The 19,809-nt window shown below is 42.4% G+C and overlaps 1 protein-coding gene across 4 annotated transcripts in view; it reads left to right on the forward strand.

The window, feature by feature from the left end:
• Positions 1-19,809, forward strand: part of agrn (agrin) — a 349,201-nt gene that overhangs the window by 255,239 nt on the left and 74,153 nt on the right. For all 4 annotated transcript variants that reach the window (XM_034695805.1, XM_034695804.1, XM_034695803.1 and 1 more), the window contains 4 exons: positions 948-1,169; positions 10,684-10,881; positions 11,404-11,604; positions 19,020-19,162. In XM_034695805.1, coding sequence (XP_034551696.1) covers positions 948-1,169; positions 10,684-10,881; positions 11,404-11,604; positions 19,020-19,162 — 764 coding nt within the window. The remainder of the gene's footprint in view (positions 1-947; positions 1,170-10,683; positions 10,882-11,403; positions 11,605-19,019; positions 19,163-19,809) is intronic.

Below are 19,809 nucleotides of genomic sequence, written 5' to 3' on the forward strand. Positions count from 1 at the left end.
TCAACACTAAAATACCCACAATGTACCCTGCCTCAGTGTACACAGCACCATATTATATTTGCATTGACATATAAAGCTATAAAAAAGATTGATTGTGTCAGCATGGGAGGCTGTGATCAAAGGATTGTTCATACAGTTTTTTAGGCTTCCTCTCCCTCCTCCCGGTAGAGTCAGGTTTTATCATCTCAGCCTACACCCGTCTGACGGGAATCATAGTTGCAGAATCCCGTCCTGGTTTTAATGAAGTCATGCTGTAGCTGCTGCATGAGAGGGAGAGGCTGAGGCAGACACCTCTCTGTGATGTTCACATTTCATATCTGCCTCTGCCCAGGAGCTTGCCTTTTCTGAATTATTAAGCAGAGAGGCTCTTTCTTCTATTCGGCTGATTCTTTCTCTACATTTTCTCCCCCTCACTCTCTTCCGTGTCACTTCAACCGGCTCTGGCTGAAGCTGTGGCTCTCGCTGAGATGCAAATGGTAGCCTTTGAAGGGGCACATTGGGAACGTCAATTAATCCAGGCGTTTACTGGCTTGAAAAGAAAAAAAAGCGCCGCGCAGTCATTGTTCGGGGGATGTTTCATCTGTATTGTGCTACAGGGCCATGTTTCTATCCGCTGTCCTCATGCCACCGGATTCAGCGGACTCCTCAAAGATTCAGGGGAGGCACAAAGGCCAGGAAATGGCATAGGAAGCTGAGGAAGCAGAGGTGTCACAGTAGTAGGGCTGTATTGCATATTCCATCATGTCTTTTTTTGTTCCCAAACCCTTTCTAACACTAAACCTGCAGTTCCCCATGTTCCTATACTCTAACCTACCTCCCTGTCTCCTATGCCCTCTCCAGTCCCAGACCTCTCTCCAACCTCTAATTTATATTCCTGCTCCACGTCCACTCTGTTCAGTATCCAGTCTCTAACTCTGCTTTCTTTCTCTTGGGCTGGTGGCCTTCAGATCTCAACGAACCAAGCCCCTGTTTGGATAAGGAATGCGAACACGGGGCGGTGTGCGTGGTTAAGAACAACGAGCCGGTGTGCGAGTGCCCTGAGGCCTGCCCGCAAACGTCTGACCCGGTGTGCGGATCGGACGGCCAAAGCTACGGCAGCCCCTGTGAGATGAGGGCGATGGGCTGTGCCCTGCAGAGAGCCATTCATATTCAACACAAAGGACCCTGTGGTGAGTACATGTTTGTCAGGGAACAAACAAAAACGCAAATGTATGATAAATAAAAGTTTGTAAAGTCACATAAATATATATAAAAATGCAGAGGCGGAAAACAAAAACCCTGAGGGTGCATAAAAGGTATTCACCTGACACTGAAATTAAAAGCACAGCATAACCTGTTACCGACCAGGTTGGCTTTGCTAAGTCATTTAGCTACCAAGATGGGCCACCAGGATCAAAGAGGGACAGCTTTGTGACACTAAAACAGTAGCTTCAGAATAAGATCAGAATTTGCTCCAATCTTGATTCATAGTTCTTTATTTGGAGGTCTTTTCTTGTGGTTTAGCAGGCTGTACACTCACACCACTCTCAGTGCTGCTTTCTGCCGCTCTGTGAATGTGACTGCAGTGACTCCGCCTACCATGACATCACATGCACACCCTTGACATTTGAACAAAAGGGTCCTTTTGTATGGGATCATCTGAGATAAGAATATTTCCAAACATAAAGAAACACTAACATTGGCTGGCAGCAGGATGCTACAGAACTGAAACATACTCACTCCTTATTCATGAATAACCACTGAGACTAATGTAATAAATTCTCCATTATGCATCCATATTATACATAACAGTCATTTACAGTGCAGTCACGACATGATGTGAATCATTGCTCACAGGTAGGGAAAGATCTCGCCCTGTGGAATATAATTAAGTTAAAAATTAATTAATAGTGCTACATTCACCCCGAGGAGAGATTATAATCCACAGCCGTTAACAATTAACACATATGGAGTTAGATTCATGTTGACCCCCCAGGGCTTCCCACAAACCTAAGAAAAGTCGCAGCAGCAGCATGTATACTTTCAGGTCTCACTTAAGGAATGTTCTCATGCTTCAGTGTTTGCTCTTCATCTCTTTCCTCCTCCTCCTCAGCTTCTCTTACCAACACCAAGACTTCAATATGCCAGTGCTGACCTATAAGTAAAGATGCACTTTTCTCTGCATGAAAGAGAATGCAGGGCACTCACGTCTAATTGGCTCCATGAGTTTCTTGGCTTTGTCTCACAGTGTTGGAGTATCAGGCAGTCATTAGTACACCAGAGACTGTGCAGCTTCAAGTGGTGAACATATCTTCAGATCTAGTATGCAGGCTCACTGCCACTCGGACAGATTTTTAAAGCTTGGAAAACCCACTTTGTAAATACTCTTAATGGCTTGATGCCATCCTGGAAGGCAGATTGTTCTTTAGGCTTTAACTGATGATTAAGTATTCCTCCTTGGCTCTGATTAGGCCTTTCACTTTTCACACTGGGCACAAGTACAGCTGTTATTAGCCCCTTTGGCCCGACTCTCCCGGCAACCTCATTCACCAATTTTTACAACAATAGATTTTTTCCCGGCACGTTTCAAAGACCGTAACAAAGAAAATGAGTTGGCCTCTGCAGTGCTGTATTTGTGGATGAGCCGAGCACTTAGCTGAAAGATCAATACAACTGAATTAGCCGCGTTGTGCTTCTATGAAATTGTACTCAATGTTTTTTTCTCTATTTTCTCAGATGTGCAATCAGTTAATGGCTTCACTTTGTTTGTGTGATTGTTTTGTAAAATGGCCTGAATTTCATTAGTTGACAGGGCAGGTTGTCGGACTGGTCCTCCCTCTCCCTGAACATCATCTGTCATCTGTCCCCTCTCTGCCTTTTCTAAATTGAAATCCAACACACACACATAAGGTTGTATGCCAACAGGAAATAGAGCAGGAGCCGTGTTTGGTGGGCAGACGGGCTGACTCAATTTGGTTCCCCGCACCGCAGGTAGAAAGCAGGTCTGCCGTCCCAGGTCCCACACCGGTAATGAATAGTCTTTATTTTAAAATGCGGAGGCAGAGCTCGCTGGCGAAGTGGAGGGCCCTGTCTGAAATCCAGCACTATGGATGGTTCTTGGCTCCCAGAGGAACGGGCCTGCGTCAGCGCTACAGTGCCATAAAAATGCTGAGGCATTGGCTTGCCAGGCGGGAGCCGGCCGAGGAATGATGGCCATGATAATGTGGGTTATTTCTGGGCTGTTTGCACAGCTTTACTGGGCTTTATTCAGCACCATAACAAGTGACTGACTTAAGCCATTATCTTACTTCATCATCACAGGCCGTTCCAGCACTAATATACTATTCTGTGTATGGTGCAGAGGAGAAGAGAGAGGAGAACATATGCTGCCTTCAGGTGCTCTTGGACGCGTGGGAATTAAAAGTTGGAGGGATGCAACAGAATTAAGTGAGGAGTTTTTAAGTGGTTTAGAAATACACAAGTTTAACTCTTTAATTAACCTCTTATTGACCTTCAAAAGCACAAGCAAGACCAATTTCACAAAGATTGTCAATTTCTATATCGTAAAGTTAAATGCTATGACTGTTAAAAGAAAGCAGGGTGAGATTTTTTCAGGAAAACACAACTGTGTTTAAAAAAATCTGCTATTATTTGACGATGCTTTGAAAACGATCAGGGTGCAGGTATGTTGATGTCTGTTAGGTTGCTGTCCCTTTCAGAGTTTATAGAGAGAAGATGGTTGAACCCATTGCATTGACAGGTGGGCTTTGGGGTTACACTCGTTGTCTGAATTGACATTGAGGGGTTAAAATACAAGTTTGAGTCAGCCAAAAAGAGGTTAAGTGGAAATGGTGTCCAAAGAGGAGCTTTGGCTACAAAAGGTTAATAACTACTGATTATAAGAGAGGTGAAAGATGATATTTTAAAGATCTGAAACAAATTGGACTTTAGATTGAAGACAGTCAAAACAATGAGTAAAGAATCAATAGATCTTTGTTAGAACAAAGACCACCTGTGATTACTGCACACTACTGTCAGTGCAGACTATGTTCTATAAGATGGTGATTATGAGTGAGGTCATTCTATGTTGTTTTTATTTTTTGAACTGTTCTGTGGCGGATTTGCATTTAACGTCTACATTTATTTCGTTTTCAACTTTTCTCCAAAGAAACCTGATATAAAACACAAACTTTATTTATTATTCAGCTTCAAACATATTTCTTTATATGCTATAATATGTGTGCTTCCCGAAGGAGCTTGCGTTTATTTTAGTCCTGGTTGTGTTTTGTTATTTCCATCCAAATACACTATAATATGTAAGCTGTCGGATTTATGGCTCCCAGACTCCAAAGCAGGAGCTTAAGAGAGGCAGGTGAGGGCAGCAATAGTATAAAGGTGAGAGGTGCCACAATAAGGAAAAATAACTTGGTGTGTGTGCTTAACTGTGTGTGTTTGTGTGTGTGGCTTACTACAGCATCTCGTGTGCCCAGCTATAATTTCATTTCCTCCCCTGCAGGCTGGAAAAATGGTGGTTATCTATATGGCTCAGGTGCAAACCTGATAGCAATGTGAGTGACATTTGTTATTATTCTGAGATTTTCCCTCCTCCTGCGTTTGAGTGGCGGCGACCTTGTAAGGCAGGCAGGGAGAGGTGCGTTCAGTTAATAGACCCCCCAGCTGGATATCAGTCGCCTTGGAAAAAGGGCCATTCATACGGCTATAACCAAACAGATGAGAGCAGAGGAGCCAGAGTCGTTTTAGAAAGGAAATAACAAACTCCTTTTTTTTTATCCCACAGGTGTTTGAAATGATATACACATCTGAGTAAGAAATATAGGTCATCTCCCCATCATGATAGTGGACAGACAGAGGAGGAGGGAGGGGAAAGTAATAAATGCAGCAAAAGAAAGGTGATGGAGGTAAAAAGAGGAGGAGGAGAGGAAATCGGGAGTAGAGTTAATAGCGTGCCGGGCAGGCAGGCATCGACAGGGGAGTTGTTATCACCCAGGCATGTTCACAAGCCTTCAAAACACAAACCAGCCTCCTTCTTCCTGCTTAATCCTGAGGTAATACTCCGCCCAGACCCCCTCAGCAATTCAGGTTTTTCCCCGCTGAGGATATCAACAAAACGGTGTGAGACCAGAGGGTGTTTGTTTTTTTTCCTCCTCAATGGCCCAATCCTTCATGCTTTCAAGGCCACTTTTTCAACCAACCTGCCCCCTATTTCTTAGTCTCACTTCTAAAACCACAAACACTGGTACCAAACACATCAACAGGAGCCGTCACAGTGCTGAGCCAAAACCAGGTCTGCCAGAGTTTAGGTCCTTAAAGGGGACCCTGACCTAATTCTGGTTCTCAATTATCAGCTTAGCTGGATTTATGATAATAATGGTTGAGTTTAGCATGAAATAGATATGTAGTTTGACTTTGCATAAGGAGGTTCAATGCTAATGCAGATCTTTCTGCTCTGTAATGTAAGTAGACTATTCTGTATTAGTTTATCATGGCTGTTGAAAGAGGCTCAGGCAACATAGAAACGTCTGATTCCGCTACTTTAATTTGAATGATTGTCAAATGAGAAATGTAAATTCCAGACCCCGCTGTGTTAACATAAAGACTCATGTATGATATTTCGAATGTCAGCCTCACATGGCTGAGAAATCAAAATTTCCAGGTGCCAAAGTGGCTCTGCCAACAAAACCTAAATTTAGCACATCTTGTTACCAGACTGATGCCAGATCTCTGATAGATAGAAATATCATCCCGACTCCACTTATTCTGGTGCCAATGCTGGCTCAAACTTGTCCAAGTGTTGTTTAGTGTAGTTTATTCTCAGTCGGTGAGCGCACGGCTGAAACCTTTCCAAACCTGGCAGACAGCGATGGGCCAAAAACAGGTCACATCTTGTTCCAGCTTTGAGCTGCATTCTGCTTGAATCAGGTTTTAACAGCAGTTACCTTTCTGTAATATTAAAAAGAATAATCATTTCAATTTTCCAGCCAATTTTATAGATATAATCAGCTCTGAATTTTATGAGTCCTGGTAAGATAAGCCCATAAAACGTCCGTCTTTGATACTGGGCACTGTGTTATGGTGCGTCTTTGTTAGGCCAGGGAGTTTTTTTTACTGGGAACATGAAAGGTGTTTAAATAAGATGAAAGATCCAAGTTTCTAACAACATGTAACTATTTTAGCATTATGAATATATCCGTTAATGCCTGACAGAACTTTACCTCAAAGTCTGAACTTCTCATATTTATGAAACTTAAAATTAGTGATGACAGACTTGCAAATGGCCGAACTGCAGATGGCAGAAAGTGGACGTCTCAAGATTACCAGTAATGGTGACAAATCTCCCTCTCCTCCAGGCTTTGAACTGTCTTTTGCGGTCTATTTGTGATGCACGTTGTCTGGAGGATCAGGCGCTGTGGAGAGCCAGGTGCGAGGGGCAGCAGCTGATAAAGAAGCGAGGCTGCTATCAGGACACGGGGCCTGATAAGGGCAACACTCGCCACCACAGCTTACTGATGTATAGCTGCTCAACCACAACAACCACCGTTTCATACACATTTATATTTTATATTCATATCTGTATCTGTGAACATACAGAAACCATGAAGCCTCTTCTTCCTGTTCATCTTTTTATATCTTAAACTTCCAAAGCAAGTTGAAGCATCTTAATAAGAGGAGCAACATCTGATTGCAGACATTCTTGGTTATTGTTACTGCTTAGAGTTTATGGTTTTCCAATATCACATTCATATACGGCTGTTTAACACCTCACACTAAAACCATGGTCATTTATATGCAGCCAAACCAACCTCTACTCTTCTGGGAACCGGTCCACAAGATTTTCAAACAGGGCCCAGGGATTTGCTTCCATCCGCCACACAGGAGCTTTTCTGAGGTCTGACACGGGTTCTGAGGCCTGGCTCACATTTGGTTTCCAATTAATCCAAAAGGTGTGGGATGGCTCTGTTTGGACTGGCACAGTCCTTCCACGCCAAACTCTGAAAAACACTTTCAATGGACATGCCCGTCTGCACTGTAGCATTGTCGTGTTGAAAGAGGGAACGGCTGAACTGACACTGTTGCCAAAATATTTTGGAAGCACATTATTGTCTAAAATAACTTTGGACGCTGAAGCACAAATGTGGATTTCAGGTATTTTAAATCTTCTTTAAAACTTTTCTGTCATATTTTGACAGATAAATGAAAAATTTAAACTTTTGGTACTGCTTGAGTGAACTTCTTTAACTGGCAGTCCTCCATAGACGAGCAGCTACAACTTTATCTCTCAGGAAAATGCAGCCCATCAAAGAGCGTCCTCTAAGGGAAATGCTTTTGCATCTGACAGGCTTGGGTTTGTATGATAACCTTGTGCAGAAATGACCACAACAAAGAGCCTCTTTAAAGGTAAAATCTTTCTTTTAAAGGTGCTGTGAGGAGGTTTTGACTGATTTGAAAGTGTCTCACTCTCATACCGAAGTCTCCTCATGACCTACATAGTAAAATGAGATTACCAGTGACAAGTTATTTCTTTGTACTTAATTTTAGCGCCTGTGTTCAGGGTGGGATTTTCTGAGAATAAAGCTGAGTTGACACTCACCCTGAAGTGTCTATGTTTAGAGCTGTGCAGGTAAAGTTTGTCAGTGAGAAATAAGTCATCACGCAGGAGGAGTTTTTTTTTCTTTATATAAGTTTTTCTTGACATTATGTTTTTTCCTCATGGCTGATACTGGAGCAGGATTTAAACAGACATATGTTTTCTATGCATTGCTTCAGACACATCAGAAACTCTACAACCAGGGCTTTGGCTCATGCCAGTGCATACATTTTTCAATCTCTTTGAGTACTAAAGAGTTAAACTGTGTGCATATTCATGATATTCGGACATTTACTGGGAGCACACATCATGTTACAGGGTCTGAGACATGTCAAACCAGCACGTCCGGTCACCATTTGTAAGCTAACTAATGGTAGTTAATCAGATTTAACAAATTTAAGTCTTTGTTACGTTAAGGAAATGTGTCTCCTATTAATAAACAGTAAATGGCACCTTCATGCAGTATACCTGATGTTATGTGTCATATGTTTCTATACAAATCACCGTTAAGGCTGTTAAGCCACGCAGCGAGTGGATGCCATCATTAGATGGAGGGATGAAGGAAATTGAAGAGTAATAAACAGATTAATAATGTGGAAGGTTCCAGCCCTGCCTCTCTCAATTAGTGCCAAATAAGCAGCAGTTATTATCTTGCCCTTAATTGAATACGTTAGCGAGCTGTGCTAATGCAATCCTCCAGGTGTAATTGGTGTCAGAGGAGCAGGTTCATCCTCAGATAGCCTTGTAAACAGACGAGTCTTCTTAATACGAGACCTTGCGTTTCCCCTTTATTTGTTTCCTGCATTTGTATGACATCAGTACTCTGAACATGTCTGATCCTGTCTCACCACGTCTTCAGGGAAAACACTTTGCTTCCAGAAGCAGACAATTTCTCAGGAGAAGATCCAAGTGAATCCTCCAACTAAAAGGTGGATTCTTTAAAGCTTTTTAAGCCTTTCAGGGATCTCAAAGCTGTCTTTAGCAGATAAATGACACAAGGCATCTGCCTTATTCAGTCCTGAAGTGTGTCGGAGAAAAGCATATTTATAAGCAGGTATGAACGACCTTACTTAAAGTGATAAATACAACCACAAAGGTGTTACTTTTCTCACCAGTCACTGCTCAGAGGAGTCCCAAAGATAGCACTGGTGCCACGGCTCCCCCACAGGGCTGGTGATGAACAGTACCTGGCTTTTGCTAGATAAGGTAGTTGGCTTTCAGGTCAAAGAGTTCAGCTCTTGTCTCATCTGAGCAGAGAATCTACCTTTCACGCTTTCAGATTCATTTAGGTGTTCACGTGTCTCCTGACTTCTCCTTAGTATCTTCAGTTCTGAACACTCTTATAAAGTCTTCATTGATGGACTTCTGCAGAGATGGTTGTTCTCTTTGCGTCCTCTTCTTTCTCTGCAGAGAATTTCTAAAGCTCTTTGTGTTGAGTTATTTCGTTTCTGCTCCAGAGAGAGTGAGTTTTGGTGGTTTTCGATGATGAGCCCACTGTACTCCTGGGAACTTTTCAGCGCTTTGGCTTCTCTCTCTTTATTGTTTTTGTTCTCATCCTCAGATCTGCCTCAGATGAATTCCATCAGTGGAGAGGTTTTTTTGAATTTCATGGCCTGGTTTTTAGCTCTGTCATGCATGTGGACTGTGACACATTTTAATAGTCAGGTGTGTGCCTTTCCAAAGTACTTCAAATCGATTGAATCTGCCACAGATGGACTCTACAATAGTTTCACACCTCTTCTTTTCCCAGTATGAAAACCCTGCATCACTGCTCGTCCTGTATCTGCTCTCAGCAAAACAATTTTTCAGCAGCTTGATAAAGAAAATGAAGGGAGCTAAATTATAAGTAATTATGTTCAATGCATCCGTGGCTCAACATGCATGCTATAGTTAATATATTTATCTAATAGAAGATGATAAAATAATGATATCAAAATGTATAAAATCTTGTGTTTTGCTTACAGTGATGTCATTTTTTGACTATGTACAGCAGAAAGTTAAGCAAATCAGTGGCATTTCATATACTTAAGTATTCAATACATCAATATCTCTAGTACCAATACCAAAGTGTGTTCCACAAACAAAGTTGTTGATTCCATTGCATCCTCAGGTTTCACTGCAGATATTTTATTTTTTCATTGATATGTGCATTTTTTCTTTCTTTATAAAAAGAAGTCCATAATGTTGTATGTTAGGGGCTGAGATAACAGTAATACAGATGTTGATGTTCTCATTGAATGAAAACCTATTGTAGTGTGCACAGACTTCATGCATATTGTGTTAAGTTCTTAATTCTATAAAAGTTTTTCAACAACTCTAATTAGAATAAATCTCAGCACATGGACTCTTCCCAGTTATCACATAATATCACAGTTTTAACCCCTCTGTTATCATACATATTGTATCAACACATCCTATAAAGCAGGGGTTCCCAAAGTGTGGGTCGGGACCCCCTGGGGGGGTCACGAGACATACTTGGCAGGTCTTGAGATGTCTTCCAGAATGTTTTTTTTAAGTTATCTAAAGATAGTACTTTTTACCCATCATAGTAAAAAATATCTACAAAAATAGTAGCTAACCTTGAAATAAAACCTTGAAAATAGAAAACGTAATGAGTTTTCTGTCTTTATTTTTGCCAGATGACTCCAAAGTTTGGGGTTAGTGAACAGTTCATTATCAAAAGCATCAGTAGCAGTAGGTTAATTCATAACAGCACAGGAAACCCAGACACATGCTCATATAGGCTAACTTTCTGCAGACCAGCTAAATGAAGCCACATTAAATCACTTCGAGGGACATTGGGGTCGCGAGTCTTTGGCACCCATATTTTGGGGGTCGCGGGCTGAAAAGTTTGGGAACCCCTGCGCTAAAGCATCCAGTCCAACTAAATATTTTCTCAAATAAGACAGAGCAATACGATACATTACGATACGATGCTGTACGGTACAGGTTATTGTCCCCTTTGGGAAATTTGTCTTGCACCCATGGCAAAGAGGTTTTGTTAGAGCCATCCTGTTAACACACACACACACACACACACACACACACACACTCACACACACATTAACACGATTTCCTTCCTTCTTATCTCCATCTAGATGAAGCTTGTGCCAACTGCTCTTTCGGGGCAATCTGCGATGCTCAGAGCGGACAGTGTCTGTGTCCATCGGAGTGTGTGAACTCCCACCAGCCCGTGTGTGGCAGCGATGGCGTCACCTACCAAAGCGAATGTGACCTGCACGTGAAGGCCTGCAATGAACAGATGGACATCCGAGTGGTCAGCCAGGGAGAGTGCAGTAAGTACTCCAGTGATGCACTTCTACAGTATTTGTCTTATACCTTCAGTGTGTCATATTCCCGACATCAAACGCAGAATATAAATTATTCCTGGCATATGCACGAGTCCCCAGGGTGATCAAAGAAGAAGGAGAAAGAAAAATGCATGATCTGTGAAGTTCTTTTTCTCTAGCTTTAAATTAAATGTGGATAAAAAAGAATACAAGTCGAGCTCACCATCATACAGCTGCAGGCAGGCAGCTCATATTTCAACAAACTCTTTGAATTGCAAGATACTCAGATGTGGAATTACTGAGGGAGCAAGTCTGTGTCAGTTTTTAGAGGGGGATATTTAAGAAGAGGAAGTGGCATGCATGACAATTAGGAAAGGATCAGAGATACCTCATTTAAAAATTATTCAAGAGATGCATTTTAAGGATGAGTGTGACTAAAATACTGCAAAAAAAACACCTGACTATTTCAGTTTTTTTGCATTGACCCCTCCTGCTCTGACCAGTCCCTCTGCTGTGTGTATAATTCAGAGACATGCGGCAGCACAGTGTGTGCCTGGGGAGCCCGGTGTGTCCAGAATAAGTGTGAGTGCCCGCAGTGCATAGGCGAGGCCCTCTCTGTGGTGTGCGGAAGTGATGGCACCACCTACAACAACGAGTGCGAGCTCCGTCTGTCATCCTGCATGCAGAAGAAGAGGATTGATGCTGCGAAGCCAGGCAGCTGTGATGAAGGTAGGAAATGGACTTTGAAATGGTGTAATTATGTTAACCAATCGGCCATTGAAATGGTGTAATTATCTTTATCAACTGACCTGTGGAACCAAATTCAGTCATCTGTGGACTCATAATGGTTGCATATGCCACCAGCAGCATGCCAACAGGCGAGCGTAGCAAGACGTGAAGTCAAAGTCGTACAACAGAACCTGTCACATGAACAGAAATTACTTCTGGGTGATTAACTTCAGGTCAGCCGTGCGTTTTAGAGGCAAAAATTTTCATGCTCCGGCTGTTTTGTTTGTTCACCTGTTACACTCCATTGCTTCACATTTCACAGGTTCTTTATTTACCCAAACTCTTAATGGACCCAGACTCGTGCCCTTTAATTCCAACTCACACATTTTAGTGTGTTTTATCATGTTTTAGTTGGAAGCCTCCGTGTTTTTTGATCTACTTTTATTTTTATTTGGCTATGTTTGTCTTCACCTTACACTTCTCCCAGCATTCATCAGTCATGCTTCTTCATTTTTGTTTTTACGTAACAGTACAGTAGGCTGTAAACCTGGCTGTAACCAGTTCTCAAAACAACTGTTCAGTGTTCAGCCTGTTACTGTTCCTTTACTGGTCTTATTTAAACACAGAACTTAAAAAATGTAGGCGTCTCCCCATTGCGCTATAGTAGGACCGCAGAGACTGCCAGGTGAGCTGAGCTGCTGCTAATTAGCTTGAAGTCCCAATTTGCTATAATATAAAAAGTTAATTATAACGGTGATATAACTTAAAACACTCTCAAAGTACCCTCTGAAAATATTAAATGATGGGATAACAGTGGCTGCATATGGAAAACTCTGATAAATGTGTCGAACAGTTGAAACACGAGGGATGAAGACTGATGTGAGTGATCAGGATGAACTGACTGAAGAAGCAAAGCTCTGAACTGAACATCAACGTGTGATTCTGAATCTGCAGCAGCTCGACATTTATTTATCAATAACAACAGAAACAAAGCACGGAATGAAATAATCTCAAAGTGTGAACAATGGAGGTCACCATCAGTATTACTAATAAAAAGAAAATCACTGTTGTTTTATTCTGATGTGACATATGAGCTCTGGCACCACACTGAGTCTACTGGACTGGGTTTGACTGTCAGTGTTGCATGTGAGAATCAGCTGTAAAAATTTCTCCCTTCTGTCCAATTATTCTCTTAAGTGTGTGACTGATGGCACTCAATGTGAGTATCTCTGATTTCCACGCCTGTAGCTCTGTGGTTCCTCCACATCATGAATAAATGAAAACTAATTCACCGTGCAAATCATATCTTGATCAGCGCTGACGGACCGAGGCAGAGTATCAAAGTCCCTCGCTCGGCCCGTTTTGGGGGGAGGACTCTTGAGGGAGCCACATGCCAACCTCTGGTTGTCATGCGCCCAGACGTCTGCGATGCCTTTTCCCCCCTGTGGCTGCTGGGTCATCACAGGGAACATAGTCATCCTCTGACAAGGTGTGGAGGGGAGCAGATTACACCTGCCAGCAGGAGGGATGGCTGGAGAGAAGAAAAGAGAGGGTAGATGGAGGACAGAGCAGATAGATATGAGAGGAATCCTCTTCCATTTTGATTGCTAGCCAGGGGTGTTCCTTTCTTTTCCTTTTTTCCTTATCTTTTTCTCTCCACCATTGTCTCTTGGCCCTGGGCCTGTTAGGCGAATCGTGCCACTAAAGCTTCTTGTGCTCGATTTAACATTATTTCATTGACTGAGACGAGTGACCTTTATTGTATGTAGAGCATGAAGAAATGTGAGACTGTGTGCACATGATGCAGACAGACACGCTCTGTCCTCTGTCTGGTGTATATACAGTAGATATAGATGAAAATGCTCTCCCCTGCTCCCCCAAGGGCACTGCTTTGCTTGTGATGTCTGATGGCTTAGTTTTTCTATTTTATTCTCCCCTCACACTGTCTCTGAACATCCTCCTTTTTTTCATCACTTGCTCATTTCGATTCAGAGAAACCATCAGGCTTACACAATAGAATCTTTTTTTTTTCCACTCCCTGCTGCTGCTCGCCACCCCACCCACTCACGTCTCTCTCCATTTTGCACTGTTCTCTGTCAAAATTGTGCCTCTTGACAAAAGGGGCACCGATGTTTTCGCAGATAGGGGTGGAGATGGGATCGTCTGCAATCGATAAATTTCACCCTAGGGGTGACAACTCGTCCTGTCTATTTCTGAAGGCTCTGTCCTCGGTCCTTTCAACCCTTCAAATCTGACCCAGACCCTCCACAGGAAGTCTGCTGTGATTGTAAAACGATCAAAACCAAGTTGCTGTTTTTCCCTGTGAATATCTGTGTTTGGCTACGGGGTATTTCTCTTGTGCGACATATAGCAGGAAGCATTTGTCATTGATGTATTTACGCGGCATAGATGTATGGATGGTAGGTTTTGGCAAAATTAGGAGTATATATATTGTGTCACGTAGCACTCTGTCAGAAAATAAGAGACCAAAGACTGTATTTTTCAGACGGCTGCAGAGCTCTACATCAGAGAAGGCTCAGCCCCCCTCTCCATGCTTCAAATTTAAGATAAGCCCGGTGAGGGAGTGAACATGTGATTTATTCGCTTACGTAGACCTGACTTGAAAAGCATCCTCATTAGTCTTCCAGGGGGGGAGGGGGGCACAGAGCATAAAAATGGAAGTTGTTTTCTTCCGCCTTTTGTTTAACAGTAATGAAAAATGACAGTGTTCCCACTGTTGGCCATACAGGGAAATTTATCACCTGTTTAATTTCACACTCTGGTAGGCCTGGCCTCAGCTCCTTTTGCAGACACTGACAAAGTGGCGACTGAGAGCAGTGCATCACCTACGGGTGCCCGGGCCCTTTTTTAATTGAATAGACATTTAATAAACAAGATTATGAGCACAGGATCACACCGTGATGTGCCCTCCACACCCTGCTCTTCACATCGATCGCATCATAAAAGCTGCAAAAGACATGAAAGGGCATGATAAACAAAAAGAGCAAAGAGGGAGGCTGTGTGGGAAAAAGAGCTCATGGAGTGAGATCAGCAGATTTTTTTCTCCATGCTCCATCCATCACTGGTGTTGTAACCTTCTGTTGAGGCACCAAAACTCCATCTCTCCTTCTTCCATCTTCATCCCTCCCCCCCAGCGGGCGTGACGCTCCATCCCTCTTTATCTAACCCAACTTTATTTGGACTAACACGTTGTCACGTACGTACTGATAGATGGAGCGAAAACAAATGCAAATCATGCTTTGCCACATCCTCTGGCAAAGGCCATTGTCATTTCCATTCTTGCCATGACACACGCCACATCACAGAGGATGCTCTGAGTGAAAAATGTCTGAGCTGACATCCACGCAGGTAAGTATCAAGCGCTCCTCGAGCTGCTGCTGACATGACATCTTGACTGTCTAGTTGACCAAACATCTGCATCCCTGTCCATCAAGCAGATTATCTGCTCCTCTTCTCTCCACCGCCCCCTCCTTTTTCTACCTTGACAACAACATCCTTTCCATCACTTCTGTTATTATTTCCCCCGTCAAATGTGTCTTCCCTCTCCGTCTTTCTTGGACATTATTCTTACGCTATTCATTTCCTCTTTTCTTCTCTCTGCCTCTGAATTCTGTCTTCTTAATGGAGCTCCCTTGGCTAAATAGACTCCGGCTTATGACATGATTGAGTTAAATGCGAATGGATGGGCAGTGCAGAGAGAATAGCTGATGCAGCCATCTTAGCTGGGGATGTATTAATTGAAAGGTTCATAGACAGCGCATGTGGCGAGCGCATCAAAGAGCAACAGCTAATTAGGACCCCCCTCCGCCCTTCACTTTTATTTATTCCATTCTAATGTCTTACCTCCTTTATTTATTTCTCTCATCTCTGTATAAGAGCCTGAGCTGAATATGAATTTGCTGCTTCTGCATATTCTGTTTAATGTGTCTTTCTCAGCTGGCGTACAGTACGAGGATACAGGTGGCCAACAGCCAGCGCTACAGCACTTATTATCAAATCTCTTTGAAATCTTATGTGATCTGTTTTCCTGACTTAGACTATATAGAAGACGTTGATGTAGCATCTTAGTTTCAAAAGTTGAAGGCAATGCCAAAGTGCTTTAGACCTGATGCTTGTGTTATTTCTGATGCCCAACAATCATTGTAAACTTTCTCCTATGAGGTCATGGTCTCAAGTGCTTGTCTCAAGTCCTCTTTAGTATGATGTGATGTTCGTTTGGTAAATTATGGTACCATTTAGTGAAGAATAGACGATCCAGCAGGGGAGGTTTGTGTGGCTTCCTGTGCTTGACAAGTCCCTACCATTGCAATCCCTTGCATTCACCATCATCCAGATGTGGTCACGTTGTGCGCTAAAAAACAACATGGCATCATAAAAAAGTGCAAAACCCCGTGGCCTCTGAGCACACCACTGGGTAAGCTCTTCAATACTGAACTCTCAGGTACCATCTGAAACCAAATACCTGCAGTTATTCCTCCAGCAGCGGGGAGTCATTTTCCGGTGCATTGGCCCTCGTCACTTAAACGTTGTGTTTAACTTGGACTGTGGTTCACGATCGATAAGTAGCGGCACTAGCTAATCCAAGAAAAAAGGATTAGGCTCTGAGGTTCGGCTCGTGTAAAATGAAGACGGAGCGAGCCGCTAACAGGTGCTGATGTTTTGTGGGGGATGTGGCCTCTGAAACTCTACACAAAGCTCCAGCTCCACTGCTAATGAAGTGAAGGCTGCTCCACTGTATCGACCACTCAAAGCTGTCACAGCCCATTGCTGATGACCCATATCAAAGAACAGCCAGGGCTTCATCTGCCCTGCCCCTCCCCTGCACTGTGACCTGCTCCATAATCTACTTTAGAAGATGGGTTATGCTAAGTGGCACCTCCATCACAACGACATTGATTTCACCATTAGAGGAAGGAACATCAATACGGAGAGCTGAATGAGGCCTAAAAGTAGACAGGCAGAGGAGGAAACATCCTGATTACCTGATGTTTTCGGAGTCTTTGGGCTGTGCCGGGAGCTTTTAGTTGGCCTGCATTCCAGTTTTGAATAACAAATATGTTTCAAATGAACTTTCTGCCAGCCCCCGGGGTGCCTCTCTCTCTCCGTCTGACATTCTCTCCATCTTACATGCTGACTGCTTTCGTTCCCTGCCTTCACAAACATTCACCTAATCTCCCTCAGGACTTCTACTGTAGGTGAAATTTGCAACTTCAAAAGAGGGATCCTCCCTCTTTCCGCTCCTGCACCCTGCAACAGCCCCCTATTTGTTTTTCATAAATGCAACTGCAAAACACCCCGCTGGAAATGTTTTTCTTTTTACCCCTTTATGTACTGCCTTCAAAGTTTAGAAACCTGTCTTTGTACTAAAGTTTGCGCAGGAGTTAAACAATGACAATAATAATGGAAACACACATATAAGCAATCCAAACAGCTCTTTCATTCCACTTTAAAAGCCAAGCAGTGCATATTATATTCAATATCATTTGATTAAATCACCTTTTATTCCATCAACGTTTCTTAACTACAGGAACTCCGCCTTTGTTCTCTGCATTTATACTTAATTAAAGTTTGTTTGTCCTGATTTTGTTTATTACATTACTTTAAGGCAATTTCAGAGTCAGAAATAGTGATGTTCATTGGGGGCGCTGTTATCTTCAGCTCTCCTCTCAATAAAGGCAAAAGCTCCCAAATGTTTAACTTAAAAAAAGAAATAGCGATGTGCATGTGAAGTCGACTAAATGATTAAACACTGCTAGATTTTACCAGAGGTACTCATGAGTTAAAAACATTATTAATATTTTTGTTGTTGTTGTTGTTGTTGTTGTGTATGTTGTGTATGTTGTGTATGTTGTGTATGTTGTGTAAGTTGTGTATGTTGTGTCTGTGATGCAGCACAGCCACCTACCACTATCCAGGGATATACAGTAGCTGCAGTTAATGGCCCCTTCCATAATGCTTTAATTCTCCATACCCAATTAATAGCATGGTACAGTTTGTCAGTATTTAGATCTAGTGAAGGAAGATGAAGTTGTATGTAGGCTGTGTGTGTTAAACTGAAATATAACCAACCAGAGCAATGAGGAACCAGCTCAGGTATTTGGATGTTAACTTGCAAGAAGGACTGTAGTCTGGTGGTTCTAGCTGTTTGTCAAATAAGTTTAGTTTACCCGTAGACTTTGTGATCCTGTGTTAAGCCATGCAAGATAAACTGAGCTCAGTTAGAAGTGTTCTCTGTTTGTTTTGTTACCCTTAGACTAGGTTGTTAGTTGGGATTTAAGTTTCAGTTTAAACAGTGAAGAAATTAGTAGCTGTGGAGCGTCCCTTACAAAGTGCTTCTCAATTGCAACAAAATGTAATAAAACTGTTATTAGGTTTAAATGAAAAGTGTATAGTGCAGTTTAGGCATGATACAAGTCAGGACTTAAAAGGGATCACAGCCGACAGATTGTTCCAGCACCTCAAGACCCTGAAAGCAAATGCTCTCGCCCCTTCAGCTTTTCAGCCAGGCTTCTGGAAATAAAACTTTGCCAGTGGATCTCAAAGTACATACCAGTGAGTACCAAACCAAGAAGTCAGAGGTGCAGCAGGAGGAAGGTCATGAGAGCCTTAAAAGTTATCTGTAAATACTTAAAATCTATTTTTAAAAGCACTCAGAGTCACTGTAAAGTAGCTAAAACAGGGATTACGTAATCCTCAACAAGTTCTTCATAGGCTAAAGTTTGAGAATAAAGTTCTTAGAAAATAGTTCTCTCATATTCAGAGAGTGTAAGACTGATTTGGCCTTTCCTCTTCTTTTTTTTCCAAGAACTTATGGTCAGCTGGAGCAGCTCTCACTATTCGTTCCAGAGCAGAGCACTTTCAGAGCAAACAAAAGGTCTGCCAGGGTCATGGAGTTGCTGGAACAACTTTGTTTAAAGTCTCAGGCGATAATTAGATTTTACAGAACACTTTGCAATTAGTCGTATTCTCATATCAGGAAGCAGGCACCCATAAAGCAATGTCTTGCCACCAATTCTCTCTGCACACTTGGAGGCCAGAGTTAATAATTCCCTCCCTTTTTGTCTCTGATTTAATTGAAATGAAAAGGATGCCTCGCTGGTTGTTCAGAGATGTTGCTTCTAATTTATTTAGTCAATCTCTCGCCCTGACTACAATTGGTCATTATCTTGTGCTACCAGAAGTGCCTATAGCTTCTTTTCCCCTCGCAGCAGCATGAGGGGAATGTAAATTCTGTTAACTCTGTGACGCTCCTGATGTATACATTTAGCCTAACTCAAAGCGGAATGAAAGTAGGACACTGTTTCTTCCTGAGTCACAGGTAAAGGGGCATCTCCCGTGTGTATCCGTATGTTTTATTAATGATATTGTGTATTTATGGTGTGTTTAAAATGCAGACTGCGGCTCAGGAGGGTCGGGCTCAGGCGCGGAGAGCTGCGAACAGGACCGCTGTCGCACGTTCGGAGGCTCATGGGACGAGGATGCCGAGGACGATCGATGTGTGTGTGACTTCATCTGCCAGAGCGTGCCCAACAACCAGGTACAGCTGCAACACACCACAAAAACACACTCAGTGCCTTTTTCTGCAGAGTCAAAGCACACAAAAATGGAACATAGTTCTGTTGACATTTGTTATTTGCAGTGAAGTTGAACTTCACAGTGGTCAAGGATGAATCAGTTTAAAAGTTTATTACAAAGCACTCCTCGGAATTTTGAAGGTTGACTCATAATCATCACATTTTGGTTCTTCCTCATCGAAAGAATTCAAGGTGACACTTCATGGTTACAAAGCAAACAAGAACAGCTTTTCCTGGTGGGAATTAAATCAAATGTTAAAAAGAACATGATAAGATCCAAAATCTGAATGGAAGTTTGAGATGAAACCTTGCATCAAAAAATAAAATCATTCCCCTTTGAATAACCCAAATCAGTAAGGTACATGTGACGAAGACAATTCTTCTTCTGCGGTTTGAGGCTGTCATTATTCAATCTTTTTAAGAGTACAACAACTCATTGTATTCAGTTTATGTCTCAGTATCTTTAACCCCCTATAATATGTATCATATCCATCATATCCAATATATCCACCCAGCATACATCACACAACCAATGGAAACAGTATGATGGACTCACACAAGGGCATGACTTTGATGTTAAGTCCAAGGTTGGTTAAAGGTTTTCAAGCCA

This window comes from Notolabrus celidotus, chromosome 11 (assembly GCF_009762535.1).
Source record: "Notolabrus celidotus isolate fNotCel1 chromosome 11, fNotCel1.pri, whole genome shotgun sequence".
In the NCBI taxonomy this organism is placed as follows: Eukaryota; Metazoa; Chordata; class Actinopteri; order Labriformes; family Labridae; genus Notolabrus; species Notolabrus celidotus.